Below are 11293 nucleotides of genomic sequence, written 5' to 3'. Positions count from 1 at the left end.
TATGACTTTACTATAATCTCTACTTATTATCGCTGTACAATTGCACCTACCGAACCTGTGATGTTTTGTGGGGTTCCCTCTTCCCCTTAACCCCACACACTATTCAACTAGTAATAAAAATGAACAGTATTCCACTTTCAAAGAAAAATATAATTTTTTTTGCATGTGTGTTAACTATTAAGGACATGCCTATATCAAACAAAATAATGCCACTAGCAGTCTCTTGGCACACATGTACAAACAACAGAACCACACACAATACTGCATGTCAGGCTTCACCACTTTCTAATTGACATGATGCATGTAAAACTCAACATAAAGAAAGCACTCAGGAAAAATATTTCTAAGTATGATTAAAGTGTCATCCAATTCAAACTTTTTCCTCATGTATGGAAATCTTTCCACCAAGCACAACACACTGCTTTTGACTGAGGGAAAACAAATAAGTGAAAGCCTATTTAACATAATGCAATATTTTCCACCATTTGACATTCTCTTTCCAAATGTGTTTTGAAAGACATTGGGTCATTACTGTCAGGCCAAAGTGTCTAAAGGATTTGGGAAACAAATAACTTTTAATAATTCAATTTATTTCAGGTGCATTTTTACTTTTAATTAAAAAAAAATATTTCCTTCATCTTACATTTTAATCTTACAGTTGAAAGATATAGGCCCCGAATTTGCTGGGCAGGCTCTCATTTTATGAATCTTAGCATTTCTCAAGATGCAAGGTCCCTCAGCATTTGAGGAAATAAAGGACATGTGGCAACTGATCAGCTTTTCCCATCATCAAATTTATTAAATTCATATTATCTCGGGAGTTGACAATAGGACAAATTAGTGAGAAACTGTAGTAACCTACTTTCAATTTAGACTCCTGTTAAATTCTAATGTCAATTAATTTTCCAGTAAATGGGAACAGAATTATGAAATACAAAGCATTTAGAAGCCTGTAATAAATTATAAAAGTAGGAATTAGAAATCAAAGGTGGGAGCGGGGAGCGGGGAGGGAGGGGGAAAATGAGGACCTAATGTCGGGGGTTTAAGTGGAGAGAAAATGTTTTGAGAAACGATGTACAAATGCGCTTTACACAATTGATGTGGGTATGGATTGGGATAACAGTTGTATGAGCCCCTAATAAAATGTTTAAAAAAAAAAAAAAAGAAATCAAAGGTAACATAAATACATCTCTTTCTCTTCCTCTGTTCTTTGGTTTTAAATGGACTACAGCTTTTTAGAGTTATCTTATTTTATTTAAATTATATTTAGTTAAATATTTTTAAGAGAATCACCACCTGATATTCGAATATCTAATTTATTAAATAAGCAGCTCAGGAAAATTCTATGCAGTAGTTAAAGTTAAAAAGAAATCTCATCAGTTGGATTAATTATCAGTGCCAAATGAGATACAAACCAAATGATTTAAATTCTTTCTCAAATAGTTATCCATAGATGATGCTTCTAAACAGACTGTATTTCATACATTGCAGCTATAATGTACCCAACTAAATGCTCTAGTAAGCAACATACAAAAGGAGTTATGGGGCAAGTAATTATGGAAGGAAAACATGGTTAAAATCAAACAAGCAAAGAAAGAAAGGAACCAAAGACATACTGTTTGTGTTATTCTCCACCCACTTATTGATGTAATTGGCCACAGCTATATTTTGACTGAAGTCCACATGATTTACTTCTGCATTAAAATAGTTTTTCATCATTTGCAAAAACTCATCATTGACATGAAATCCATTTTGCACAAAAAGGGAATTGGCAATTTTCATCACATACTGCTTCTCTTCATCAGTTACCATGTTAGAAAAATCTTTCAAGAAAGAAAATTCTTCACCTGTGAGGTAACAAAAGAAATCATCAGTGACAAGCATAGTGAAAGATCAAGGTGAACTGAAGGGCATTACAGCATGGCATACAATGAGATCAAGGTGAACTGAAGGGCATTACAGCATGGCATACAATGAGATCAAGGTGAACTGAAGGGTATTACAGCATGGCATACAATGATTTTTTTAGAGAGATTAATAGGACAGAAGCCCAAAGGAAAAGTGCAAGGCTTATTCCCTACATTAACCTAAGGAGCCTCCAATATGTGTTTTTCTTCTAAAACTTCAAATGAACAGTTTACATACCGACTCATACCAATTTTATCTTTAATTGTTACCTTGAAGGAATCTATAAGTAGAGAGCTTTTCCTTGTTGGGTTCTTTCAAAGTATTCAGGCTACTTTCAGATAAGTGTTATTTTATAATTTCCAGTTTAATTCCATAGTTCCCTTAAATTTCAGTCTCACTAGATTCTTAATTTATGCTAATGCATTACTAGTCAAGTAACTAAAAGTTGTTTTGGTTCTTCACTTTTTTGTTTTGGTTCTTAACTTTTTATGTTAATCACCTGCACATTAAAGACATTAAAGTTAAAATTCTATATTTTATCAAAATGATTACCAAACAGTTTTTCGTTAGGAAATTTCCCTAATGAATATTTTTCAATCATATTAAAGCATTTCAAAACTTACTTAATGACATTTGATCCAAGAGGATACAGCTGATTTTATGAAAAACTTTTTTTTATCTTCTTCATCAATCATGCTGCTTTTTCTCATTCATCTCAATAGTAATTCTTCAGTTGTGTGTGTGTTAATTGGTTAATAGATGCCCCTTTCTCCAGACTAAAGACCCCATGAGGTTAAGAAGCAGGGTTGCTTTGGTTTATCCAGTGGGGTTCCTTTCAACTGTTTAAAATCAAGTCATTTCCTTAGCGCTAGTCAGCCATCTGGGAGAAAGACTGGGTCTTCTACTCTTGTAAAGAGTTACAGACTCGTAAACTCACAGGGACAGTTCTACCTTATCCTATCGGGTGCTAGGAGTTGGCATTGACTTGAGGAATCCCTCAGGTGGGAATGCACTCCAAATCTACCTGGGGCAGCGGTGCCTTTCTCAAAGAAGCAGACATAATGATGAGGACGGAGTAGAGCCTGCAGGAGTAAAACCTTTGGGCCCCTCATTTAGTGACAGAGCACGACTCTAAATGAGAAGAAACAGCTGCAAACATCAAATAATTGTATCTTGGAATATAAGAAGTATGAATGCGGGAAAATTAAAATTCATTAAAAGTTAAATAGAATGCATCATGATTGATATCTAGGTGTTAGTAAGTGAGCTGATGAACCGGTATTGTTGGTCACTGTGAATCAGAATATTACACGATTTTACTATGCTGGGAAAAACACAATCAGGAGAAATGACATTGCATTCATCTTCAAATAGAACATTTAAAGATACATCTTGAAATATCATGCTATCTGTAATAGGGTTATATCATTCTACCTTCAAGGAAATCTAATTCATACTGCTATTATCCATCAATCACCAAAGCTAGTGATGAAAAGATACAGAATTCTACCAACTTCTTCTGTCTGAAATGGATCAAACCTGTCAGTCATCAAGAGGCATTAATAATCACTGGCATTTGGAATGCAAAAATGCAAAGAGGAAGGAACAGTAGCTGGAAAATATGGTCTCGGTGATAGAAACGAAGTTGGAGATCAGATACTAGAATTTTACAAGACCAATGAGTTCTTCATCACAAATACCTTTGTCACCAACACAAAGTACACTTGGACTTCTTCAGATAAAATGTACAGAAATCAAATTGACTACATCCATGGGAAGAGACCTTGAAGAAGCTCAATATTAGCAGCTAAAACCAGGCCAGGGGGAATTGTGAAATAGACCACTAATTGCTCATATGTAAATTCAGGTTAAAATTTCAGAGAATTAAAAGATGGTCTACAAAAGTCAAAATATAATCCAGAGTTTATCCCACCTGAATTTTGAGAACATCTCAAGAACAGATTTGATGCATTAAACACTAATGACAGGCAGGCTGATAAGCTGTGGGATGACATCTATGAAGAAAGCAAAAGGTTATTAAAAAGACAGGAACAAAAAGATAAAATTAGATGCCAAAAGAGACTCTGGAATTCGCTCTTAATTATAGAGTAACTGAACAAAAGGAAGAAATGATGAAGTTAAAGAACTGAGCAGAAACTTTCAAAGGGCTGCTCAAGGGGACAGTCAAATATTATAATGAAATGTGCAAAGACCTAGAATTAGAAAACCAAAATGAAGGAATATACTCATCATATCTTAGACTGAAAGAACTAAAGAAAAAAATCAAGCCCCGAGTTGCAATATTGAAAGATTCTATAGGCAAAGTATTGAATGATGCAGGAAACATCGAAAGAAGAGGGAAAGAATACACAGAATCACTGTAGCTAACAGAACTATTCCACATCCCAGTATTACAAGAGGTAGCATATGAGCATGAACCATTAGTTCTGAAGGAAGATGTCCAAGATGCATTGAAAGCATTAGCTAAGAACAAGGCTTCAGAAATTGTTGGAATACCAATTTGAATGATTCAACAAGCTGATGAGCACTAGAAGCACCCAATCATCTGTCAGGACATTTGGAAGACAGATATCTAGCCAAAGAACTGGAAGAGATACATATTTGCACCCATTCAAAAGAAAAGTAACCCAAGAGAATACTCAAATTATTTAACAATAGAATTGATATCACATGTAAGTAAATTTCTGCTGAAAACCACCAAACAACAGTTGCAGTACCATATTGACAGGGAGCTACCAGAAGTTCAGGCCAGATTCAGAAGAGGACTTGGTACAAGGGATATCGTGGCTGCTGTCAGATGGATCTTCACTGAAAGCAGAGAATCCCCGAAAGATGTTTACTTGACTTCATTGACCAGGCTAAGTCATTGGACTGTATGGATCACAACAAACTATAGGTAGCCTGGAGAAGAATGGAGATTCCAGAATAGATCGTTGTGTTCATTTGGAACCTGAACAAGAATCAAGAAGTTGGGTGAACAGAGCAAGGGAATACTGTATGGTTTAAAATCAGGAAAGTTGCATTTCAGTGTTATATCTTCACATCATACTTATTCAATCTATATGCTGAGAAAATAATCAGAGAAACTGGATTATATGAAGAATGTGGCATCAGGATTTGGAGAAAACTTCTTAAGAACATGAGATATGCAGATGGCACAACCTTGCTAGGTGAAAGTGAGGAGGACTTGAAGCACTTGCTGATAAAGATTAAGGATTTCAGCCTTCAGTGTGGATTGTATCTCAATGTAAGGAACCCAAAAATGCTCACGATGGGACCACTAATTAACATCATGATAAATAGATAAAAAAATTGAATTTGTCAAGGATTGCATCTTGCTTGGATCCATAATCAATGCTCATGGAAGCAGCAGTCAAGAGATAAAACAATGGACTGCATTAGGAAAATCTGATGTACAGGAGCTCTTTAAAGTATTAAAAAGCAAAGATGTTAGTTACTAAGTTACTAAGGTGTGCCTGACCTAAGTCATAGTATTTTTCAATCGGTTCGTATGCATGTGAAAGTTGGACGCTGCATCAGGAAGACTAAAAAACAATATTGGAACAATAGTGTTGGCAAAGAATATTGAAAGTATCATGGACTGCCAAAGAACAAAAAGATCTCTCATGGAAGAAGCACAGCCAGAATGCTCCACAGAGGAAGAATGGTGAGACTTGGTCTCACATAGTTTGGACATGCTGTCAGGAAAGACCAGTCCCTGGAAAAGGACATCTTGCTAGATAAAGTGGAAGGGCAGTGAAAATAAGGAAGGACCTCAATGAAGTGATTGACATGGTGGCTATACAAGTGGGCTCACACCTAAGAAAATTGTGAGGATGGTAGAGGATCGAGTGCACATAGGGACCCTGTGAGTCAAAACCGACTCGATGACACCTAACGACGACAAGAGTCAGCCACGAGTACACTTTGACATTGATACCTTCCTCGAGACTCCTAATCCCTTCTCCCGGCTCTCCCATTGCAACGAGATTCTTTCCTCCCATGTGTCTGGCATCAGAGAGCCCATAACAGAGTTTAAAGTTAAAGTGAAATCATCTTGAGAAATCAAACCGCAAGGTACTTGCCATTTTTCAGACTATCATATCCCATGGAATGACGGATTTCCTTCAGCGTAGACCCTTGGGCCCCAAGTTGCATCATTCCCGTTGCAAGAGAAATGCTCAAGGGAGAGAAGAGAATATTTTCATCTTCCCCAGTGGCTCGAAGATGGTTGTATATATTCACCGACAAATCGGCAATTGTTCCATCAGGGAGAGTGGCCCCGGAAGCCATACTTTGCAGCACCAGCAGAGAGAAGAGTGCTCGGAGGGCCATGTTGGACTTGTTTTAAGTCTACGAAACAATAATTGACAAATTATTGATCATCCCTGAAAAAATAAAATGAAAGGTAAATGTCTACAATATTTTCTTGGCAAAGCTACAAAACAAAACAAATGGAAGGTTTTCAATACCGCATTTACCATTTCCATAAGAAAGGATATGTTAATCCTGTTTTTTAAAGTCAGTTAATAGTCAAGTTAATGATAAATTCTGAAGATAATCCTAGACACTAGATAGTTATGGCGGCCACTTTTATTGGATTAACAACATGAGTAGATACACATACAATAAGTAGAAGTCATATTTGTTCAGGTTAACAGATTTTCACAACCTCGCCACACACATTTTGGTCGTGGCATCTAACAAACTTACCAGAAGGTATTTATGTAGCTCTGGTCTTCATTTATCCAGCCGAGGCTAGAGAACTCAAGTTAAAGTTGACCCAGAAGAGGCACAGACTCAGCACACCATTGTGGGTGTTCCCATACAATTTGGTTCCTTAGGAGGCTGCTCCACCCTGAGACAACCTTCTGGGCACAAGGTGCCTCCTGCCACAGTTGAAAGTAAAGCTGAATTCTGGCTACACTATGACCCTTCCCTACTCCGGTCTATGTTACCACCCCAGCAACAAACGGGAAATTACACGAATATTTCTAAATATCACACTCATCTGGCTCGAAATCGAATTGAATGTGGCTTTGTTTTCCCTTGGGAGAAGAAGACGGTGTCACTGCCTAGATGCTTCTGAGTCACACGTCCTCCTCTCTGCATGCCAGTGTTCTGGAAGTCCTGTCTCCGCACAAACAGCTTGAGTGGCAGACGCGGGTTACAGGGCTCCTCTTTTTCCTGTACCCTTGCACTCTGTCATTATGGGACCGGGCCTAGAACACTAAGCTGCCTATTTAAACAATTAAGTTTGCTCTTCCTTTGTTTGTGATCCTTAAAATGAACAGAAAAATAACAATGACCCCAAACACTCATCATTAAAACCATTTGGAAAGCGATATTGATCAAATGCATCTGGAAAAATGTATTGCAATTAGGGAACAGACAAAAACAGCACATACACGTTTAACTGAAGTGCAGTTCCGTTCTAATGGGCGTTTGAGTCAGAAAGTCACAATCAGGCTTGTCAGACTTGTGCTACCAAATTCAGGAAACTGCAGAAATCTTTGTTTTTTAACCTGAGATCTTTCAAGTTTTGTTGTTTGCTTTGCTTTCGTAAAGAATTCTCCCTTAGTTTACGTGACTCCGGCTCAGTCTGTCACTATGTACCTTTGCACCCAGGGTGTGAGGAGGCAAAGGACAGCTGCGAATGGGAGACCAAACAGCTCTGTGGGACGCACAGCTGCGGGACAGCTGCCAGGAAAGTCTACCGTGCTGCTGCCGTTGGGAGGTGGCTGCTGCTGTGTCATTGTCACTTTCTCATGTTGGAGCAGAGAACTCCAGGAAAAGGTGAACCCCTGAGGTATATGGTAGAGCTTTCTCTCTCTCTCTCTCTCAAATCTGAAAGGGAACCTAAGAGAGACTCGGTATTTAAAATGTACAAATCAGTTCTACTCTGTCAAACTTAAAATTCAAGTTAGATTCAAAAGCCCATACCCCTACTCTAAGGTGACCAGATTTTAACACTGGTAAAGCAGGACAAAAGCGGGACACCACTGATAAAACTCATATCCTGGCGAAATAGCCACATGGCTGTCGAAAACTGTATACCCTAGCTTGTCATGCACTATTTCCAAAAATCGGGACTTTTAAAAAATGCCGTGGGATGCAGGAAAAATTGTTAAAAATTGGGACTGTCCTGCCCAAAGCGGGATGTCTGGTCACCTTATCTTACTCACTACATTATACTGCTAGCTGACATATCATCTGCTGTCTGTCCAACAAAAGCCCAAAGCTGAGCCTCATCGATTTCATTTAATGTCATCTCGTGCAAGATTGCAGGGTAAGATGCGACTGTCTATTCTTGTGAAGAGCTGCAGTTTCTGAAACCCCTAGGGGCAGTCTTAACCCATAGTAAGTACAGGGTCAGGTTTATTCAGGATCCATCAGCGGCAGTGAGTTTGTTTTGTTTTTTGTGTTTGTTTTTGAGTAGAAGACTAAGATAGTAAGTTCACCGTATGAGGGACCATGACCTACCAAAAGAATGAACAGAAGAAGTACAGACAGAGGGCTCCTTAGAAGGGAGGACAATAAGACTGTCTCATGTACGTTCGGCATGCTATGAGAGAGAGCTGTTACCATTCTCTGGAGAAACATAGCATGTTTGGTAAAATAGAGTCATTGAGAAGGTAGAAGCTCCTCAGTGAGATGGGCCCACATAATGGCGTTAAGAATCGGCTCACAGAGAGTAATGAGTCTGAGGACGGTGCAGGACCCAGCAGAGCACAGGGTTGTTCTGAGTCTGCTCTGAATAGAGGTCCCCTAATAGTAGCAACATACAATAGAGTATCAGTCAGTCAATAACTCAACTAAATGGATTCATTAGAAATCACTGCGTTTGACAGGAGTATTAAATCTCAAGCTAATAAAAACATTCCCTGCAGGTAAAACAAAAATCTACCTATTACCAATCAATAAGCCTTCTAAAAGCAAAGGCTAAGTAAGACTTTATGAAATCCTATTCCACTGTTATCATGTCAATTACAAATGTATTACATGATGACCCCATATATTATGAATGAGAACGTCGCCGTAGAGTTTTCCTGACGGTGCCCTTTACAGAGACTGATTATCAGACCCTTCTTCTGTGGACTTGAATGACCAACTTGTAGGTTACAACTGATCACAAGCCATGTGGGCCACCCAGAGACCTACTGTGACCAGAGGAATTTCAATTTTTATTTACAACTAATGTACCATTAGATAATAATTATAGCTAACATTTGTTGAGTACTTATACGGAATAGCTAATATTTGGGGAGGCTTGTTTAACCTTTGCCAAAAAGTAGAAACTTTTACTGACGCTGATTTATAAATGGTGTCAGTAAAGGCAAGAACCAAGATTATATCCCATGCCGTCTTCATAGGGACGTCCCCATTAATATAAACTGCCTCTCCAGTCATTCGTAAAGCGGGGAGATTTGCAACTTGCAGATCAAATGCTTGGATGGATGTCTCAGGTGTGATGCTATTTGAGAAATGGAGAAAATGATCCTTACTCTCTTAGATTATTGAATACTTAAATGATGTAAATTTTTCCAAACAAGAAGTTCCAGAACCAAAATGAGTATTTTATCTTTCCTGATCACCCATCTAATCCCCTACTAACAGCCATTCATTCAGCCAAGACTGACTGAGAGTCTGTGAAGGTACAGCAGATGTATATAAGGGCAGTTCCTTGTCCTCAACGAACTCATATAATTATGTAAGAGTATATGATCTTTAATAGTAGCAGATAACTTTTTAAGGAAAGAGATCCCTTTAAGAATCAAGAGAAGGGTAGATCATCCCTTCAAAAATTGTACTTCCATGAATTTCAGGAATGTAAATTCATTAGTCAGGACAATGACTGATATCAGACTAAGAACTCTTGTTCTAAGAGAGACGTACCAGATGAAGAGCTAAGTAGCTTCCCTGATGGGCTGCAGGATTACCTTCCCGAAGGAAGGAAACCAGTCAAGGGTTAGCTTTGAGTCAGTGCTAGGTCATGGCACCCCCACGTGTGTCAGGGTAAAACTGTGTACCTTGGCGTTTCAATGGATCCTTTTGGATCAGGAGATTGCCATGCCCTTCTTCCCAGCCACCTCTGGGTGAATTCAAACCTCCAGGCAACTGAGCCTGTTAACTTACTGCCCCACCTTTAGACTCCTAGGTATCAAAACCACCCGGGCAGCCTTTTGGGATTGTAGAAGACTCCTGAAGGGAGAACCCATTATGTGTGTAGGAGACAACTCTTTCCAGGGCTTTAAAAAGTAATCACGGATTACAAGTTATGCTAGAAAACTAGGGATCCGTGTGGCTGTGAATGAGTCTTTCCGTGATGCAGACAACCAATGTATTCAGCTGTACACTAAAAGGTCCTATCCACCTGGACAGGCACTTTGGAGGAAAAGCCTGGTGAGTTTTCAAGACTAAAACCAAACTCACTGTCATGGAGTCAATGCTGACTCCTAGCGACCCCCTGTGGGTGTCCAAGAGTGTCACTGTTTACAGGAGTAGAAAGCCCAGTCTTTCTCCTGAGGAGCTATGGATGGTTTTGAACTGCCGACCATACAGATTGCAGCCCAACTTTTAACCACTACAGTCCCTTGGAAGAAAAGCCCGGTGAACTACTTCCAAAATATCGGCCATCGAAAGCCCCATGGAGAGCAGTTACACTCGGATACTCATGGGGTTGCCAGGAGTCAGAATCAACACAATGGTAACTGGTTTGGGCCTTGAGCTGTGACTAGTGGGAGCAGGCCATGTCAGTAAACAAGATCCAGGGAATATCGCTCAGAAAGCACATGCACTTCTTGGCCCCTCATTTGAAGGCAACATTTCCAGTCTGCAGACAAAAGAACTGTGGCTTGCCTGCTCCAGCCTTTCTGATTGCCCACCTTCTTCCTACCCACCATCCACACTGCCTCTGATGATGACCTGAATTCAAATTATTTTCAAGTAAGTAAAATTCTAGCTCTGGCTTTATTTCCATCTTAATTGATAATATTCATTGCTAATTCTTCTTGGGATTGCCTGTCTCCAACGCCTTACAACACTTTACATGCAAGATGGCTCCAAGGTACAGATCAAGCCCTCTCTCGGAAACCCACTCTTCTTACCTGGAATGTCAAAACCTTTGGCTCCTCTCCATCTCTCTTCCCTTCCTGTGTGACAAGCTAACAGGCTTTCTCATTCTGCCTCTCCAGCATCTCTCCCTTCCATTGTTCCACTCCCATTTCAACGGTGCAGTTGTCAATCTCTGTATCCTCAAAGGCCGATGGTTCTTTGAAGCCCTGATTACTTCCCTCTTCAACCCAATGCACAATCAGCCTTCAGATGAATCATCTTGAACAGCTTAGCCCCAAATTTATGAAAA

At 39.3% G+C, this 11293-nt stretch overlaps 1 protein-coding gene across 1 annotated transcript in view; it reads right to left on the bottom strand.

Annotated features, from left to right (window-relative positions):
• Positions 1-11293, bottom strand: part of SERPINI1 (serpin family I member 1) — a 99636-nt gene that overhangs the window by 31112 nt on the left and 57231 nt on the right. The window contains exons 2-3 of the mRNA XM_004704100.2: positions 6015-6282; positions 1617-1847 (exon numbers count right to left, since the gene is read on the bottom strand). Coding sequence (XP_004704157.1) covers positions 1617-1847; positions 6015-6264 — 481 coding nt within the window. The 5' untranslated portion in view covers positions 6265-6282. The remainder of the gene's footprint in view (positions 1-1616; positions 1848-6014; positions 6283-11293) is intronic.

This window comes from Echinops telfairi, unplaced genomic scaffold (genome assembly GCF_000313985.2).
Source record: "Echinops telfairi isolate 266 unplaced genomic scaffold, ASM31398v2 ScPeMD7_7420;HRSCAF=8458, whole genome shotgun sequence".
Classification (NCBI taxonomy): domain Eukaryota; kingdom Metazoa; phylum Chordata; class Mammalia; order Afrosoricida; family Tenrecidae; genus Echinops; species Echinops telfairi.
Note: the sequence above shows the minus strand (reverse complement) of the source record. Positions and strands in the feature narration are given on the sequence as shown.